The 20,047-nt window shown below is 32.0% G+C and overlaps 4 protein-coding genes across 8 annotated transcripts; 2 read left to right on the top strand and 2 right to left on the bottom strand.

Moving 5' to 3' along the window:
- Window positions 1–269: 269 nt before the first annotated feature.
- LOC109818201 (peroxygenase) lies at window positions 270–2,305 on the bottom strand. Of its 2 annotated transcripts, none has more exons than XM_020383622.3 (6): window positions 2,035–2,305; window positions 1,703–1,852; window positions 1,102–1,187; window positions 903–997; window positions 684–821; window positions 270–591 (listed from the first exon to the last, which is right to left on the bottom strand). In XM_020383622.3, exons 1-6 carry the CDS (start codon window positions 2,144–2,146, stop codon window positions 438–440), a joined length of 735 nt encoding a protein of 244 aa, XP_020239211.1. In that variant the 5' UTR covers window positions 2,147–2,305; the 3' UTR covers window positions 270–437. The 2 variants fall into 2 exon arrangements, with proteins under 2 accessions (XP_020239211.1, XP_020239212.1); XM_020383623.3 differs by having other exon boundaries at window positions 696–821; window positions 2,035–2,283.
- A 5,676-nt stretch (window positions 2,306–7,981) lies between these two features.
- LOC109818206 (protein PHR1-LIKE 1) lies at window positions 7,982–12,802 on the top strand. 4 transcript variants are annotated; one of them, XM_020383633.3, is made up of 8 exons: window positions 7,982–8,212; window positions 9,631–10,191; window positions 10,690–10,849; window positions 10,942–11,018; window positions 11,137–11,176; window positions 11,638–11,698; window positions 11,974–12,043; window positions 12,409–12,802. In XM_020383633.3, exons 2-8 carry the CDS (start codon window positions 9,661–9,663, stop codon window positions 12,676–12,678), a joined length of 1,209 nt encoding a protein of 402 aa, XP_020239222.1. In that variant the 5' UTR covers window positions 7,982–8,212; window positions 9,631–9,660; the 3' UTR covers window positions 12,679–12,802. The 4 variants fall into 4 exon arrangements, with proteins under 4 accessions (XP_020239222.1, XP_020239219.1, XP_020239223.1 ...); XM_020383630.3 differs by having other exon boundaries at window positions 7,983–8,212; window positions 9,626–10,191; XM_020383634.3 differs by having other exon boundaries at window positions 7,984–8,212; window positions 9,626–10,191; window positions 11,641–11,698.
- Window positions 12,803–13,249: 447 nt separating this feature from the next.
- On the top strand, window positions 13,250–16,632 carry PEX12 (peroxin-12). Its single transcript, XM_083059198.1, has 9 exons — window positions 13,250–13,567; window positions 13,643–13,742; window positions 13,816–14,054; window positions 14,126–14,235; window positions 14,776–14,850; window positions 15,331–15,417; window positions 15,674–15,760; window positions 16,027–16,164; window positions 16,429–16,632. The coding sequence occupies exons 1-9, from the start codon at window positions 13,354–13,356 to the stop codon at window positions 16,498–16,500; spliced, it is 1,122 nt and encodes a 373-aa protein (XP_082915324.1). The 5' UTR covers window positions 13,250–13,353; the 3' UTR covers window positions 16,501–16,632.
- A 90-nt stretch (window positions 16,633–16,722) lies between these two features.
- LOC109818205 (uncharacterized) lies at window positions 16,723–18,744 on the bottom strand. Its single transcript, XM_020383629.3, has 4 exons — window positions 18,477–18,744; window positions 18,332–18,390; window positions 17,099–18,245; window positions 16,723–17,019 (listed from the first exon to the last, which is right to left on the bottom strand). Exons 1-4 carry the CDS (start codon window positions 18,552–18,554, stop codon window positions 16,945–16,947), a joined length of 1,359 nt encoding a protein of 452 aa, XP_020239218.1. The 5' UTR covers window positions 18,555–18,744; the 3' UTR covers window positions 16,723–16,944.
- Window positions 18,745–20,047: the final 1,303 nt, after the last annotated feature.

Raw genomic sequence — 20,047 nt, 5'->3', positions numbered from 1 at the left:
TTTTGAGAAAGTTGATCGTGCATCTCAATTTTAAAGTGGACAAGTGGAGGGAAGAGAGATATAAAAATGTTGAGAAAAAAAATGAAAAAATGTGATAAATATTATGGAAAAAACAAAAAGAAAGAAGCTAACAAGTTATTAATTTGAATGAAATTAAATCTGATACTCTTAAACAAGGTCTTGAATTCTAATTTTGTATTTGAAAAATATATAATTGAGAAAGAAAATCTCATTAAAAAAAACTAGTTATACTTGGTAGTTAAAAAAAATTGAAGAGAAAGAAAGTACCATAAGAATTGGCATTCTATGAAGAAACACACATACAAGAGCAACACAAATTTATACTAATGAGAGTTCTGTTTTGCTAATTTTGAAGAAGTTGAAATAAAAGAGCAGGAACAATAATCGAAATGTGAGTCTAACAGTGAATATCTGACTCAGGCCATCTTTCCAGAAGCACTTTTGCGCACTTTAGCGCAATACTCAAATAAGCTCCCATCAAAGCAACGCCTCACAGCTTCTTTTGACAGATACCCGTCATCATCTCTTGCTAGCATGTACAAAACTCCCCACTCAAATTTACTCGCAACCCTGCAGTTAGTTAGATTCACCCATTTTCAGTTCAGGATTCTCAACATGTGTGTTAGTGAGTGTGTATGCATGCAAATAAGTTTAAAGAGTACGTAGTAGAGGACCAGCCAAAGAAGTCAAATGCAACCCTGTTTGCCTCAGTCATGTGCCACAGCTCCTTCAATGTCAATTTATCAGGCACCTCATGACCATACTTACTGAACATGAATTCCAAATTTGCTGGCATGAACCTGCGTTGTTGTTTGTTTTAGTCATAACACATTAACACCTGATGTTACTATTCACCAAAGTAGCTAGGCATCAACACTAACCTTCCCTCTGTGTCATAGCCACCAGTGTCACTTCCATGCTTTCCCCTATGTATGTTTTTAATGTAGATTGGGAGAAAAGGTGAAGGTAGCCATGTCTGTTGTAGAAATCACAAAATGTACCACGTGATTAGGTGTATATTAATGGTGAGGTAAATTAAATACACTTAGGCCAGTTTCATGTTAAGATCGAGTGTCTCACAGGAAGAGTAGGATAACTGATAGCCACATGAATAAAAATCGAAGATATAAAGGAAAAAATCACGTTGAAACCCAGCGAACGGAATCCTGCAAAATTATCAACAACAACAATAAAATCTGTCTCCTTCGAATTAAAATAAATGAACTGACAATACATGTCTTTAACAAGAATCTAATTTAACTAGCTAGATATCACTATCTCGAGAAAGGTTGATGTAAATCAAACTTACAAAACTCACTTACAGATTGAGAATCTTTCGCTTATATATTTTAATTTCTAATTTAGTCATATAATTAGTTGACAATACAATCCGATCCTATTTGACGTAAAATATGTATGATTAGATATTCATAAAATAACTATGATTAGGAACAATCCTTCATCGATTATCACTAAGACCATTCCATTTAAAAAAAATAACTATACATCTAATTCAATCTTACAAAACTTTCTTACCAACTTATGATATGAGATGAGGATATAAATAAACAAAATATAATAATATATAAATGAAATGTAATCCTATCATTATAGACCTAGATAGGGAAGAGTTCTAAAATCATAAAAGTAAACATAGAATGGATGACAAGATTTAAAGTACCCTTATATGTCTCCCATGGGTAGACAACACCGTCATTGTTAAGGTCAAAGAAGGCAACATGCTGTTGAAGCACGGACATGTCGTTGTGTCTGTGGCCCCATGTCCCATTCACATTCTCTGTGTCGGAGGCAGTCAGAGCTCGAGGCAAATCTGATATAAAAAGAAATACAAAATTCAAATTTGATGAAACCCCATTAAAATTTCCTCATTTGGGTCCTTAATTGAATGACATCTTATTAGCTAAAAGTTCCGGAATATCAATCATCATGAATTGAAACAAATAAAAAAAGAAGTTAAAAGGAAAATAAGAAGAGAATGGTAGATAAGATGACATGGTTTGGGGAGCTTGGTGTCCAAATCCTGAGTGATCTTCCTCTGAGCAGTTACTGGTGCCTTGTCAGCCACGGTTGCCATGGCTTGGTTGGATGCTTCCACTGTTGCCATCGCAATCTCGTATCAGCAAACTCGAATGGAGCAAGTTTTGCTTTACCAAGTGCTTTGTTTTTGTGAGTTTTGGAGAAGTTACTTAGTTTGGATGCTGAATAATAGGGAATAAGAAGTGTCGCGAAGAGAGGAGAACTACACGCTAACAGTGACTGATTCCTCGCGATTGGCGTTGCTTTGGACACATGGAAATGGACCACACAATCTTTAACAATTTTGAACACCATATTTTATTACACTTTTCTTGTCATCATCCCGAGTTTGTTACTTTTTCAATCATTATTTCACATGCAAGCAAGCAAATTTCGCGTTCTAAAACTCACAAATAGCAAGTTTGGTTCTGCATGCAGTTTATTATTTTCACTTCACAACCACCCATACGCAAAACCAACACTAAGTGTAAAAAAATGTTGGTTGTAAACAGCAAAGCATGTGAAAGAATAAATTAAGGAAGTTACTAGGGTAGCTTCTAAATTAAGATATTTTAATATGGTAAATTTTTAAAATTAATAAAAATGATTTAAAAGTTTTTCTCTTTTTCTTTTCACTTTCACTTTTTTTTTCTTATACACTAAGTGATTTTTTGTTTAAGCAATTAATTTACTCTTTTTTCTCATTAAATACTAATTCAAGCATTTTAAATCATTTTGTAAAAATTAAAATAACTTTGAAAAAAATATAATAAAATTTTATTTTCTAAAATAGAGGATGATTTTGTGAAATTTTTATTCAATTTGTTTCTCAAAATTTACATATAAATATGAAAATTCTCAATTTATCTTGAATCATAATATATAAAAAAAATATATATATCCATAATATATAAATCCAAATATTTCATGTAATATATATATATAGAGAGAGAATTTTAAGAAAATAATAAATGTAATCAAGTTATTCTAAAATATCAAATGTTTACATATTTTTTTAAAAAAAATAAAAAGTTTCAAAATCCTTTAAATTTTCAATGATACCTTAGAATTTCTCATAAATTAATTTAAAATGCTGAGCTACACTAGGACCCATTTTTTCATCTCATAAATTAATTTAAATGCTGAGCTACACTAGGACCCATTTTACTCACATTTCAGAGACACATTCATTACTCATTCATTTTTACCAAACAAATTAACTCGAAGCCTATCAACATCTTTTATTTATTTATTTGATGTCACTGTTTGCTTTTCTTATTTGTTTCATTGGCCCATCTAGCTTTTTCCTTTCTTTTCTTCTTGGTCCAATGGGACTCAACATCAGGCTTGCCCTCTATTTCCTCTATTGCTGGTTTTGGGTTTGTGTTTTCTTTAAGAAATAAGAGTTCTCCAAAAACTAAGCAATCCAGATCAGTGGTTCATGAAATAAATTTAAAGTTATAATAATAGTGATAAAATATAAAATAAAAATAATTCTTAAAAAATCAACCCTATATATTAAACATAATTTTTTTATTTTGTGCAATAGTACTTTTAATAATGTTGTTAACTTTTTATCTAATACAGTACTTATTTATCATAATTATTAATAAATTAATTTTTAATATTGTTAAAATATATTATTAATAAATAAAAATAATATTATATTATGATATAAATAATTTATTGTAAATTTATATGTTACTATTAAAATATATATATATATATATATAATTTATATATTTAAAAATATTTATTTATATAAATTTTAAATATAAATTATATATTTAAATATAATATTTATTTATATATAAGTTATTATAAATTTTAGTTATATATATATTTAGTTTTGTACATTATATGAGTTAAAATATTAGTATAGGTAAAACCGTAAAGCTAATCTATTTATGCAAAAAAAAAAATCCCAAAAAAAATAATAAATAAAATAAAGTTAATGTTTTGTTTTCAAAGACCTTTTTTTAAATGTCTTAAAAAAATTAATTTTTAATATTCCACCGTATATTGTTCCAGTTGCTAAATATGTAAGTCATGTGTGTGCTTGTATACTATGTGTATGTGTGTTTTACTTGTGCAATAATTACCATAAAAAATCAGAGAAATGGTGTTTCTAATTTTTTTTTATCATATGAATGATGTTTTTAATCTTTTGAAAGTTATAAAAAAAAAATTACTAACATTACATTGAAATTAATTAAATTCATATATGCCGTACAATATTCACAAAAAATGCTATACAAAAAATTAAATATTATATTAATGTTATGTATTTGTTTAAATATAATCTAAATATGCAAATAATATTACAGGAAACTATTTTTCATTTTAATAGATATTTTCCTATTTACATATGCATAACATGTTTGGAAAAGATTGTAATCTTACATTTTAGTTGGTTTTTTAAAGTTGTTAAAAAGGTATATTTAGAACTGATAACTTAAATTTGTAAACAAGATTATTTTGATAAAAAAAATTAATTATTTTTATGAAATTTGAAATTTGAAATTTATGATTAATATTTAACAAATTTTTACTTTTAAAACTGATTAAATTGATTCTTTTTATATCAGAATAAAATTAATTATAAAAAATATTTTTCAGCAAATTTATTTTAAAAATATTTTAATTATAATTAATTATCGAAATAATTAAATTTTTATAACTTTCTGATATACACATGATGTTACCCCTTCTAAATCTATATATAAGAGAAAAGAAATCAATTTCATACAAATTAGGAAAAGTAGTTAAATATATTTAATTTTCATGATTTTATATAAAATATATATTAAATTTATTAAAATATTTATGATCACATGTATTATAAATAATATTTTTATTTATTATCTTATGAATATTTTTAGATTAAAAATATTAAATAAAATTAATTAAAATATATTTACATTTGAGTGAAAAACCTTAAACAATTTTTTTGGTTATATGTATGTCGTAGGGGTTGAGAGAGTGTCAATTAATAATTGGCTTGAGATTTGTGTTTGCCTCAATAATAACAGCAGCAGTCTGAACTTGTTAATGCTGAAGTGTAGAAGGTGGAATGTTCCCACCTAGCAAGAGTCATGTTCATCTTTTTTTTCCCTCGTCGAACCTTTTTTACCTATTCACGCATTTTATAAAATATATTACATTCAATAAATCTAATAAATATAATATATATATATACATATATATAATATTTAACAGTATTATTTGAATAAATTATATACTCATTTAATAAATGTGTAATCTTTAACATGTATTTGACACGTATTAAAAGTAAAGGACAAGGAAAATGATATATACTTAAATTATTGAATAATCTTTTATTCTAAACATTGTTTGATGAATAATAGATAATATAAAAAAATAATGTTAAAGTTATTATAATATATTTTTTAATAATTTTTTATTTTTATTTATAAAACGTAACTTAAAATAATTGTTTGCTTTTTTAATATAAGATTCAATTTATATTATCTTATATATTTTTTAATGTTAGATTAAAATATTCATAATTAAAGTGTGTTTCCTTAATTTTGATAAAATGTATTAATTATAAATTTTAAATCTATTTAGTTAAAAGAAAGAAAAGTATTAATCAAGAGAGATAAATAGTATAGAGCATACATTCTAATTGATTAGAAGATACATGAGTATGAGAATTAGAAGAAAAAATTAGTATAGAGGTAGTATTAGAAAAAATATATAAATAGGACAAATTTACTATTATCAACTAAATTAATTATTTTTCTTAATCTTGATAAATTAGATAATTAGTTCTTATATATACGAAACAAATATAAGGTTACTTATTATAACAAGTTATTATTATCTTAATAATGACAATAATAAAGAGAACTGTGATGAAAATAATAATAATAATGGTGGTGCTAGTAGTTATAATAATAACAACAACGACAATGATATAAATATGGTAATGACAAGTGATATCAAATACAGTGGTGATAGATTGCATTAACAACAATTGTGGTAGATAGTGATAGGCAACAATGGTAAGAGTTAAAGTGGTGGCGATGCAATAACATGGTAGTAGTGCGTGTTTTTATACTTGGGACAAAAAGTTGTATTGTGTTTTATTAAACAACAAAAATTTGGATTTTTGTCTTGTTTTTCTTTATCTTTCTTGACCTATCCAATAATCATCTTATAAATCGAACATGAAACAATTATATTTATCTTATCCAATATTATGATTATTAGCGAATTAAATGGACCATAAAGGATTTATTTGACTCCATTAATTAAATAATATATGAGTTGTTAGAGTATCTCTAATAAGAATTACTTAATAATTAAATATTATTTTAATGCATCAAATGTAATTTTAGAGCGTGTTTGCTTCTGCGTTTTGAACACGAATTTTCACGTTGAATGAGAAGTAAATAACTATAACTTCCACGTTTTTTATAATAAATTATGTGATTTTTATGTTTCTGACGCGTTTTCAAACACGCACTTAGATTGCTTAAAATTAGATAAAGTTTCCTATTAAAACAATCATTCTTTACAAGAGCGAGAATATGAAATGTTGAAGAGAGAAAAATATTTGTGATTTCAAGTAAAAATTAAGTAGGTTGTTTATAATTGAGGTAACATTAAAAAATAAAATGAGTTGCTTATTTAAATACCATAAGAGATGTTCTTATAACTTTTTAATCTATAATGTCTATATTTCTTTCGTTTCTGTATATTTCACTCCACATGCTAATTAGCATTACATATTCCCTTCACCTGGGCTATAAGAAACAAATAAAGCTGTATTGAATGTTTGGAAACAACGACCACCCTTTCGTGGCATCTAGACTCGTTATTTTCCATGAAAACATAAAACTTGAGAATAATAGCATCTGCGAACCAATGGGAGCTTTCTAAGGTGATAATAATATTAGTTTTTTTTTAATCATAATATTAGTACATATTCACGCTAACTAATCTTTGTGAGATATATAAAGTGATTATTTTCTTTTTAATATAATATATTCTATATCCAATACAACTTTAAATAATCAAGTAAAAAAAAACATAAATTGCTAGTATGTGTATGAATCAATGCTGATATAATAATAATAGTTAATCACATGGTATTAGTACTAAAAACGTGGAAAAGGGAATTCATTAAAAAAAAAAAAAAAGTGTAATTAGAGCATCTCCTCCATCCAATTTCCGCAAAATTGACGCAGCAGGGCAAGACAGAAGAAGAAAGTGGCCAAAAGGATTAGAAAGTGACAAGGATCGACCTTTGTGTTCAGTTTCTGACTAATCTCATTTCAGTATTGGTTGGAAGCAATGTATCCAATTCCCAAAGCCTGACTAATATCGATTGGGGATGTGATTGTAGGTAATGTAAGAATTTTTTTTATTAATATAATCTATTTCATATTCAGTATTTAAAGTGAAGATTCGAACTTTTATAATTTGATTAACAAAAAATTACTCCCATCCCACATGTGTGAAACTAATGTTGGTATAATAATATTAATGAGTAAGATAGTATTAGTACTGAAAACGTAGAAAAGGGGGTGGTGGTGCATAGTAATTAGAATTTAGAAGGGCATGTAGATAGAAGAAGAAGTGGCCAAGAGGAATTAGAAAGTGACAAGGATTGACCATTTTTGACATTCTCACTCCTCACTCACCACTCGTTAGCAGCCTTTCATATTCATCAGCAGCCAACATGCACTTTACTTTACGACCTTATTTATTTATTTTTTTCATCTCATTATTTTCTTACGTTATCAAAGTCAACAACTTGCAAATGGCAACTAGGAAGCAACAAACAAACAAACTCAATCACAGGACATGGACTGAATCGGACGGCTCAGAACCAACCTGGCCCGCACGTGCGAGCCGCAGGATGGTCTTTTCGCCTCACTTATTACCGCTAATGATGAGAAGAAGAACCAAAAGCAAGAGCATAGGATGGACGGAGTTTGGGTTCAAAGGTTGTTTGTTTGAGTTAAACACGACAAACCCAAATACGTGTGCATTACAACTCCCTCTCCCTCATCCTCTTCTCTCTCTCACACACCCCAATTTGGTTGGATTCCCAGCTTTTTAGATTCCTTTACCGTTTTTCCCAATTCCAAACTATTCCCTAATCATCGTCTTCCCTTTAAAGGTCAGGTTTTTTTTTTTTGTTTTTTGTTTTTTGTTTTTTGTTTTTTGTTTTTTTTCTGTTGTTCCATACCCCAACTTCCAAACTTTTCTCCTTTTCTTATCATTATTGGCTTGGTTATGTTTTCGCATAAGATTATTTGTAAATTGAGCTTTCGTCTCTTCAACTTCTGTGTGCCTTGGTAAATTTTGTAACTTTAGTTTTTTTTTTTTTTTAATGAAAATTCTTTGAATCTGGAAGTGTGTTTTTGATCTGGTTTGGTCTGAATTGGGTGGTTTCAATGAACGATTATTGGTTTCAAAAGAGGCATCTTGCGTGTGGTGGTTCCTTTTCTATAATTTGTGGTTGTAGAGAACGCGGTGTGGCAGTTATGTGTTTCTCTGACACGGACGATGACATTTGTGGATGCTTTTAACTTCCATTTGATGGCATAACACTATTCTTATTCAGCTCTAACTTCTGCCGAAGCTGATGTTTGAACTGAACTCGTTTCTAATTCGACATTCATATTGGTATTTTCTAGATTGGTCTTTGCGTGGTTTATTATTAAAATTCAGCAGCAACACGCCTTTACCACCCATTTTTTTCGTCATGACTGATGGATATTTCAGGCTTCTTATTTCTGGTTTCAAGCTAATCACTTTTTTTTAGAATAAATAAATGTTTTTTTTGGGGTTGGATTTCTTCAGTTTCACCTACACTGTCAGATTACTAGTAAATCTGTTTGCAATTTTATCACTAATAAACTGGCTTTTGTACCTTATGCTCAAGGTTCTACATTGCGGTTATAGTTGCAGTTTTGTCGCAAACTCGCAATCTTTGATTTTGTGGGAAACTACAGACAAATGCGGTGGATGAGTTTGTAGAGATCCCCAAAACTTTGTCGTTACATCTAAAATTGCAGTTGCTAACCGTTTTTTTACAACCTCGGTTATGCTTCTTATTTTGTCTTATTAACTTTGCGATTTTAAGTTGTAATTTATTCTGAAGAATAAGCTTCAAGGTTAAACCACTGTATATACAGTGTGAAGGTGTCGCTGATTTTCCTTTCGTACCCCATCTAAGTTGTAGATATTGTGATTTCAGTTACAATTTTTCTGAGCTTGTGTTGGCTAGCTTGGTTTTATTCCTCAAAATCTTTTGCCATTCTTTGAATAATATCTATGAAAATTGTGATGTGTTTGGGCATTGGATAACATAGTTGTAGTAATTTTATCTGTTTTCTAGTGCTTTTATGACTTCAACTATTTACTTCTCAGAGGATTAAGCTTATGGTATTGACCAGTGAGATATGGAAAAGGAGAAACAAATTAGCCTACCAAATTGCTGTATATTTTGTCCATTTGGTGGTAAAGATAATTTGTCATTAGTAGTTGATTAGCTGACGTACAACTTGTCTTTTTATGTTGAAATCAGGGCAGACGAAGCTGATTTTGGGAGCTTCAAGAGTTATGTCTTCATCTTCTCGTGTTCTTTCCACTCCCCTAGAAAACAAGTATATGAAACCCCCAGATTCTTTTCAGCTTTCACCCGTTAAAGATCTGACTGCAAATTCTTCCTCATCAAATTCAAACAGAACTGCTGGGAAGATGCTTTCATCACCTTCTGAATGTCCCAATGACAACCCTTTTTCCTCTGTTTCACAGCATGAGAGACAATACCAAGATCCCCCCTTTGTTTCTCAAACAATGACTGACAATGTGTCATCCGAAATACATCCAACTACATTCATTTCTCACCCTCAAGAAAGTGAAGATATTTCCTGGGGACCAGATCCATTTCAGGATATTCTTGGTTTTCCTGAAAATGTTTCTGTCCAGCATGATCAGGTGGAAGACAGTGCTGGTTACTTAAATGATGACAATGTCAAAAAAACTGATTTTGGGGAGTGGGTGGATCAGTTAATGTCAATTGATGATTCTCTTCACCCAAACTGGAGTCAGCTTCTTTGTGATGACAATGTAGCAGAACCAAAACCAAAGGTTTGTTTCTCAAGCTGATTACTACAATGCTTGTTCTCACCTGTTAAGTTACTAGAACGAGTAGGCTGCATCTCATTTCTGAATGCTTCTTTGTGGTCTAATGAGTCATGATTTTCGTACTTGAACTAGTTACAGATGCAGATGAAAATCAAGTTAATCTTGATCTTTTTATCTGTTATGATAAGTGACTAAACGATGTCTATAAATCTCCATATAAGTTTCCCCTTTCATTAGCCTTTCTGCATGGAGAGAGTTGTAATTAATTCGGTGCATTTAGGTGCTCAGTTCTATTTTCTATCTATTTCATCACCATGCACATGTGAATTTGTATGCAGTTCATTCCCTCTTCTCTTCTATGCTGTATATGTGGTTCTTAGCAGTTTGAACTTTGAACTCTTTTTATCATGTACCTTAACTTTTTGCTCAATAGATTCTACTATTTATGTATTTATTTTTATTGTACAAGTTGCAGAAACATATCCTACTCTGTTGATGCAGGCATCTCAGGTTCCTCAGCAGCAGCATATTCCATCTGTAGAAGTTCTTTGTAATGCAGCAGCAGCAGCAACTGCATCGCAGACTAAGCCTAGAATGCGTTGGACTCCAGAGCTTCATGAGGCCTTCGTGGAAGCAGTCAATCAACTTGGCGGTAGTGAGAGTATGTTTACTTCTCCGTAATAATCTCATACTTTTGACCTTCTATCTGGAATGTTTCTTGTCATCTCATGATGTTAACAACTTAACATACAGAGGCTACTCCGAAGGGTGTGTTGAATCTAATGAAAGTTGAGGGCCTTACCATCTATCATGTAAAAAGCCACTTACAGGTACATCTGTGATTTATCATCCTCTTAAATAGCTTGTGGGCGAATGCCAATTTATTTAGCTAATGTTTTTCACAATTGTTTTACTTTTTAAAATATTTTTTTTATTTATTTATTTCAGAAGTATAGAACTGCCAGATACAAACCAGAGTCGTCAGAAGGTATGCTAAAGTGTATTTGCGAGTTCTATTGTGCATATAACCAAATTTCAAGGAAGATGTTTTATTTGCAATATCAAATGCATTTCTTTATATGAATTGTTCTTTATTCTTCCTTAACCCTATTTTTGGATTGAGAGAAAGAAAATTCGGAGGAAAGAACATCTTAAAAATTGGGAATTTCTCTTAATTGTTGAAGAAAGAATGAAAGCAGAAGTAGTGAGGAAAGAGAAGTCTAGAAAACAAAAATCAACTTTTCCTCTTCATTACAAAGTTCAAATTATTTTCTCCCTTCCTCTCATCCAAACAAAAGGAAAGTGTTGAATGCCTTTTTTCTCCCATTCTCCATGCATTTCAACAATACCATTTCTTTAGGGTCACAGTGCATTCTAAAAGCACAGAATTTCCTTTTCATTTTGACCAAAAACGAGTAAGGGTGTGAATGAGTTCCTTTTCCATGCCAGCAGGAACGTCTGAGAAAAAGGCGACTCCAATTGAAGAAATGAAATCTCTAGATTTGAAAACGTGAGTTCTCTTCTCTCTCTCTCTCTCTGTTTACATGTTAGTTATTGCAGAGTGTATTGTTTACTCAATGTAACTTTCCTCTATTTATTATTTATTTTAACGAGATATAACCAAACTAAGATTGGTACCAATTAGATAGCCCATACAGGTTTGATTTTAACTATTGCTATGATACTATCTTCATATCGTACGTGAATAGTTGTTCCATAATAAGGTACTTTAGTCTTAAAATGAACAGCAATGCTCATAAACATACTTGGGTTTTTCTTTTGCAGGAGTAAGGGGATCACTGAAGCATTACGATTGCAGATGGAACTCCAGAAGCGACTTCACGAACAACTCGAAGTAATTAATTTATAATTTAATTACATATTTGGTCTCTATCTAAATAATCTTTACATTTGAATCCTTACACTTAAAAACTATTAGTTTTGGCCTTATCACTACACATTTTAATCTGTTTAAGTCCCTGTTGTCTAAAATTGTAGGACTAAAATAGATTAAAAAGTATATGTACATGGGACTAAAAAGAGTTGGGAACTAAAAGGAGAATTAAAATGTAAAGATTGTCCCATTATAAGAACCAAACGAGTTATTAAATCTTAATTTATTAGTATTTGTGATCCACTGTGGCGGGGTGTTGTTTGCCTGGTCTTTCTTATTAGGAAGAGATGAATTTCAAGTGTTTTGATATCGTAACTGTGATGCAGATCCAAAGAAAGTTACAGATTCAAATTGAAGACCAAGGGAAACGTCTTCAAATGATGTTTGAGAAACAGAGAGAGATGGGTGACGGCAATGGTAAGGGTTCATCCTCCTCTCCTTTGGACGAGCCTTCGGGTGCAGTTCCAGACACAGTGATTCCAGTAGAAACCTCAAATGAGGAAGGTGACAAATTTGGAAGCATTCCGAAAGAAGGGGATGCAAGGGCAGATGAAGATGAAGCTGCACCCCCCACAAAACGGGCCAAAAGTTCATGACAGCAAGACTCTTTAATCCTTCTAGTCTAGATTTGTTTAATATTCTTGGACTTTGTATAAATATTATTGGATCCAGGGATGTTTCAACTTGGTCATTATGACATGAAAGCCGCATGTTTTATAAGGTTCTTGGTTTTTTTCTTTTCCTTTCCAAATATTCTTTATGATTCATCGTGAATCAGAGGTCATGGTGGCTCATACTCATAGCGCCGGAATTTTGTTTATGATTGTCTTCTGTTTCCTTAGACTACTCATTCTGTGTTTTTTCACATGTAAACTAGATATCATACCCGATTTTTTCACGAGTTATTAATGTAAAAAAATTAAATGTTATTTAATCTATAAATATATAAAGAAATCAAGTTTGACGAACAGAGAAATAGAATGAAGCGAAATTTATAAATCAATTCATTTTGTGTTATATTATTGAATATTTCAATTTAAGAGATATGGGATGAAATGAAATCAGAAGGAATTAATCTTATTCAGCTAATTGAGGTTGTAACAGTTCCATTTTTAGAAGAAATGAAATGAATAAAGTAGTTTTCAAATTATCATCTAACTCTCTCATACTACTAATAAGGTGTAATTATAATAAATAAATATTTTGTATTGACGTATTTATTTATAATTAATTACATAGAGGAAGTGAGGTAAGAACGGCGGAAGAAAGAGATGTTGTTCCAGGTGGGGGGCCAAGGGAGCCGCCCGACGTTCTTCGAGATGGCGGCGGCTCAGCAGCTTCCGGCGAGTCTCCGCGGCGCTCTGACGTACTCGATCGGCGTCTTGGCCTTGCGGAGACCATTCCTTCACAAACTCTTAGACTTGGAAGACGAATCCTTCGCCTTACTCATGCTCGTCCTCGAATCCCACACCTTACGAACCACAGGTACCTATTTAGTATTTACACACCTCGCGTCACGCATAGCGATATATTCACTTTCCTCTTTTTTCCCCATTCTAGATGCTTCCTTTTCCGAATCTCTCTACGGCCTCCGGAGAAGACCGGCCAATATCGCCGCCAATTTACGGAGGCGCCAGAAACTTCTTTCCGTTGTTTTTTTTGGTAATCGACTGTGCTCTTCCTTCGTGCAACCCTAATTCTTCTTAATTCTGATTAATTGCGCTGTTGGAACAGGTTGTGCTGCCGTATTTCAAGTCTAAGTTGCATTCAATCTACAACAGAGAGAGGGAAGCGAGGCTTCAAGCCACTCTATGGGGAGATGAAAGCCAAGGGTACGATGATGGACGAGGAGGTTTCCAACAAGATTATTCTCCATCTTCCGGTGCCGGTGCCTCCGTCACGACGCGCTTAGCAAAGAGAGCGCAGAGATTTGTAGGGATTTGCTACCCGTGGTTACATGCTAGTACTGAGGGTATGCCTAATACAACTTTCTAGCAATTAGGATTTTTTAATTAAGTCTAACGTGAGATATTTACGATGCAGGCTTGCAATTTGCTTACCAGATGTTATACCTGTTGGATGCTACTGGATACTACTCACTTGCACTTCACGTTCTTGGGATTCATGTCTGCCGCGCTACCGGCCAAGAACTGGTAGAGATTTAGGAATTAGGATATTGTTGCATTTACAAAAGTCTTCATTATTTTTGTGTTATTTGAAAGAAAAGGAAAACTCCGCCATGCATTTTTTCATCTGTGACGCGTGCATAACTCCTTATTTTCAACATTTGAAAATACTCTTGCCATCTGGTGGTTGTTAAGCACTGTTGCGTTACGGGTTGCAAGTTGCATGCTTGTTTGTTTGTGTCAAAGTTTGTAGCTGTTGCTAATTTGATGCATGATCCTTCCAAGAGTACCAAATCTTGTTTCAAAGGCAATGAGTCATTGTCTGCAGCATCAATCTGTCATGTACCTATGTTCTATGTTATGGTAATTGTGCTTGAGAAAATATATACTGCTGTTATTTGCCTTTTTCAATATACGAGACTCAACTAAATTATTGAAAGTAACAACTCGTGAGCTTTATTTTGCAGTTTAAGAACTTTCTTATTGCTTGGCTAATACCAGAAGAGAAATTTGACATTTCTATTTACATGATTGATTTTTCTCTTCTCTCCTTTCATGTCAAGATAGATGGATACCTCTTCTAGAATTTCAAAGATGCGTAACCGTGAACGGGAGAGACTTCGTGGTCCTCAATGGTTGAAGGTATGTGATTCTTTTTTCAGTGTAGTGACTTTATCTTTCCCTGTCTTTTCATGAATTACGAAGAAACTGGACAAATTAGTTATACTCTATCGTCGTTGCCCATGTTTTTCTGCTTTTCGCGTGTAGACTGGTATATAATATTATCTTTTATGGGGGGTTGGGGTTACAAATATTTGCTTTTAATATCTAGACAGAGCTAAATTTATAAATCATTGTATAAAGTTGAGTATATTTCTTCCTTTCTTGTTACTCTCATTGAACTTTAATTGCATTCTTTAATTAGTTGAATAATTTCTAATGCTGGTTTATAAATATTTAAGATGAACTCATGCCATTTTGGATATTTATTTAGACAAAAAATTGTAATATCTTTGATAGAATAGATAGAGGAGCCAACAAAAACAATGTTGGACTGTTTGTATACAAACATATGCCATTTTTATTACATGATCATGGTTATATGTTGTATTCATATTTCAGACATTGCAAGGAGCATTGCTCAGCTGTACGTACACTGTACTTGACTATGCACAAACCGGCTTGATTGCAGCAGTGTTCTTCTTTAAAGTGAGATAGCTAACCCTTTATTGTAGCTTGGTATCTATTATCAATAATAATATTGCTACTAATGTGGGGTCATTGTTGGCTCAAGCCTCTTATTCCATTTCTTGAGTGGTTCAGTTTATCTCAAGTTTGATTTCTAGTTCTGTCTAGGGGTCCCCTTAACTATGCTTTTTGGTGATATGCTGTTAAATGGGTTAGCTTTATGTGCGAGTTACTAAGGAGCATAATTATTAACACATTAGCTTTGTGAACTATTTAGATGATGGAATGGTGGTACCAGTCTGCTGAGGAGAGAATGTCAGCTCCAACAGTATATCCTCCGCCCCCTCCTCCTCCACCACCAAAGGTGAAAAAACAAATTTTAAGCTTCTCTCCCACCTCTCTTTCTCCAACTGTAGTTGTTTTGGCTAGTTCTTTATTTCAGCTGAATCTGAAGTATGAATTATTCTGGACAAATAAATTAGAACTATTTTCAACTTTCATTGTAAGAGCTTCGTTTTCACTATATTTTGCTAGATTTGCACCTCTTTGATGTAGTGCCACACTGTCAGTTATTAAAATTTCTAAGTAGTTAAAGAAAGTCTGTGGGTTCATTGTCTAATCTGTAAACAGGTAGCGAAAGAAGGGATACCACTACCACCAGACAGAACAAATTGCCCCTTGTGCTCCCAGAAGCGTGTAAATCCATCTGTGGTTACAGTTTCGGGGTTTGTCTTCTGCTACGCTTGCATATTTAAGTATATTACTCAGGTGAGAACTTTAGACTCCCTAACTGTGATGTTGAGAGGAAGTAGGTTTATTATTCGTGATTCGTTATATCTGACTTCCTATGTTAAAATTGATATTTTGTGGTTGCACGAACCTTCTGATAGACAGAATTTGCTTAGATTTAAATGTGTTTGTCGTAGGGGATCATCACTCATTTATTCTGGATATTTAGCATTTTCCTTATTCTTAGACCATACTTTCTTTTAATCTATATTTAACGCTAGTTTTCGTGCTTCCCCATTACAGTATAAGCGCTGCCCAATTACGTTAATGCCTGCAACAGTTGATCAGATAAGGAGACTCTTCCATGATGTCTAGGACCTAGTTAGAGTATAATTACAGTTATCTGGAGTACATGGGCAAAAAGATTCCCAATTATTGTTGTACTAATGTATATATATTATGAAAGAGGTTCACCAAAGATTCCCAATCATTTTGTTATTTTCCTTATTCATTCGTTTACAAATCATCGGTTAGTGGCAACGGTGGCTGGCACTATGCTTCGGCAAATGAACTAATTGTCAATACAAAAAAATACAATTTGGAACAATGATTTTTATTTTCAAAGCATCGTCTAGACCCTAATTATGCTCGATATTTGTATTTGCACAAAACAACTGCGAACGTAAGAATGTCAATTTTAAATTACCTACGCGTCATATGATCAAAGAACTGAATAATATACTAGTAAAGAAAAAAAAATGGTTTATGCAAATATACTTCCATGGCTACAAAAACAAAAATCACCGAAAGGATCCTAGCTCAAACTTCTGAAACACTGGCTTCAAACGCTTGTTCTAGTCTGGCCTGTAATGCTGTTGAACCTCTTTTCAGATCCTGCAATTCAAGCAATCTTGATTTGTTCAGCTTTATCCGTACGCTAACCAACTAATTAATAAAATATAAAGTTGATTACCTTTCCACTTTTGTTGAATTCCAACTCCATACTCTGCTCTGTGTGACTCCAGTAGCTCCCAACAGTACCTATGATGGGTGTCTCGTCCGGACTCCGGCTACTAGACTTTTTTGGAGATATAGATATAGAAAACATCCTTATCTCATCAACAGTTAATGCTCCTAAAATTGGCCTCTCCTCGTGACTCCAAGGTGAACCTCTTCTTCCTTTGGGCGTGGTTTCCGATTCAGCCAACCAGCTCGAGAGGCTTGTGTCAACCCCAATTTCAATTTCTTCCTTCTTATCATTCAACTTCTGCCTTGGCTTGCGCTTTGCCACCTTCAAACTAGGCTCTGGACTGATGGGTATGTTAACATCTTGCACTACCAAGTTCATGTTTTCTTTATCCTTCTTCAGTGGCTGAAGCACTGTTTCTTTGCCAATCCTCCCTTGTGTAAGATTCTCAATTGGATTCAGCACTGAGGAAACATCCTGAATCTTCCCTTTTGTTCCTTTTTGTGTGACGTATTTTGTACCATGATCTGGCAATGGCATTAGACTGTTAACTTCGTTCTCTGCTTCTTCAGCTGATGAAATTCGAATTCTAGAATCAGCAGACAGAGAAAACAAAGATTCCGAAGACTCTTCTTCCTTTTCTCTCTTCTCACTGTGACGATCATCATCATCTACAACCGTAGCATCCAAATCACTTTCATCTAAATTAATATCATCGTATCCCTCATCATGGCAATCTCTATACCTATAATGAGGGACAGGGTGATTCGCTTTCTCTTTTTCTCCTTCGTTTTCGTCCAACTTATTGATCGGTTCATTGGCCGAAGATTCTTGTTCCTTCTTTATGGCAATGGAACTTGGTTGCTGCTCTTGAGAAAATTTTTCACCTGGACTCAGAAGCGACGAAACATGTTCTCTTTTGCCTACGAATTGCATTGCACTGTTGACTTCAACATCGGCATCTGAAACTTGTTTTCGAGAACAAATGGAGAGAGAGAACAGTGACTCCGAAGACTCTTCTTGATGCGATCTTTTGTTAATCTCATCATCTTCTTCTTCACGGCCATCCTTGTTCTCATCTTCCTTTGATGTTTTTTCATGCTCATCCTTGATGATTCCAGCACTGTTATTTGATTGCTCTTCGTTTTTTATTCTGAAAGCGTAAAATGACGAGATAACTAAGCAGTCATATCATGGCTAATCAAAATAAATAAAATAATAAGGGAATGGATAGCTTACTTTAATTCCGCTATGCAATCAATGAGTTCTTGAACAACTGGTTCTTCTCCCACACGGGTCTGTGACAAGGTATGAGAAACCAAAAAAAAATTGAAGCTTTAAGAGAGAGAGAGAGAGAGAGATGTAGCAAAGTGAATGAGCTTACTTGTGTAGGAGTTGCATCTGCAGAAGATGATTGGTTTCGGCGTTTAGAAGTGCGAAAACAAGGCAGAAAGCACCTCATGATTATTAAAGTGACTTTGGTTCTAAAGAAGAGAAAGGAGTGTTGTGAATGTCATGATAAGGGAGAAGAGAGAAAAAGGAAGAGAACAGAACAGAGAAGCAAAACGGTCATGAAAAGGTTCAGAATCTCGGAGAGGACAGCGGAGCTTTTCAAATTTGACCGTTAAGATTCCCACATCTGTTCTCCCTCCCATTTGGGCCCATCGCTCAACTCTTGCCTAATTCAACTTTTTTAATAATAATCCCAACGTTTCATTTTGTCTATCTCTTATATGTTTTAATTTGATTGTCGCTTACAATCTTAAACATTAAATATGTTTTCTTATTATATTTTTAATTATTATTAATATATTATTTAATTATTGGGCTAAAATTCAAAAGGTTTAACACCAGAAGTTATATAATTTATTTTATAAAATTAAATATATTAATTATATTTTTTAAGTCATCAAAATCTTAAATGTCAAATTAAATGAAACGGATTTTTTTTTTAATTTGTTGATTAGATTTGAATTTAAAGTTAATCGTTGATTCTTATAAATATTGTGTTTTGTTGTAGTGTATTTGGTTTGAGAAAAAACGTGAAAGAAATGAAAAGATGATTTTGTAAGTTGTTTATAAGAATATATATATATATATATATATATATATATATATATATATATATATATATAATATGAGATAAGTATTCTTTAAAAGAAATATACAAAAATAATGTTATTTTTTATTTCTTACAAATATCTAAGACTTCCTATTAAACTAATCTTATAAAAATAATATTATTTGAGTCATATAATCCATAAAAATAATGACAAATATTTTTCTTTCCTATTTCCATTTTGGATAGAAAACTCGAGTTTTAATTATTTCATCTCTCTATTAAAACATTAAAGTTTCAAAGAAAAAAAGTTTTTTTTTTTTTCAAATTTCTCTTTGTTTTCTTTCATTTAAAATAAAGCATTAATTCATCAATATACAGTAATTAAGAGAGAGTGTGTAATAAATTGTATTGATTGTTATTAAAAGTTAAATTTGATTGTATTTTCTTTTGAGTGGTGAATCAGGATATTCCTAAACAAAAAGTAAAGAATACTTTATTAATTATTCAGATTCATTTAAAGAGTGAAATTTTCCTGACAAATGATTATAAAATAATAAATTATATTTATACGATATTTTTATGCAACTTTTTTACAACTAAAAAGAGAGAAAAGATGAAATAAAACAAGCAATATGATAAAAAGAAATAAAAAAATGATATATATATATATATATATATAGTATTCAAAATATTTATATCCTTTATTTTTGTAGTGTCATATGCTTGAAATAAAAATTTCTACCATTCTGTGCTTTCATCCTATTTTCACACCAGCGAGGATGACAATTGCTTTTACAGATATTTTTCGAGAGAATGGGCCACTTAACTTTAAGATTTGAATTTCGCAAATGTTATATTTCATTCAAACATTAGATATGCTGGGGTAAGCGAAT

The sequence above is a fragment of the Cajanus cajan genome, chromosome 6 (genome assembly GCF_000230855.2).
Source record: "Cajanus cajan strain Asha chromosome 6, NIPB_CcT2T_4, whole genome shotgun sequence".
Classification (NCBI taxonomy): Eukaryota; Viridiplantae; Streptophyta; class Magnoliopsida; order Fabales; family Fabaceae; genus Cajanus; species Cajanus cajan.
Note: the sequence above shows the minus strand (reverse complement) of the source record. Positions and strands in the feature narration are given on the sequence as shown.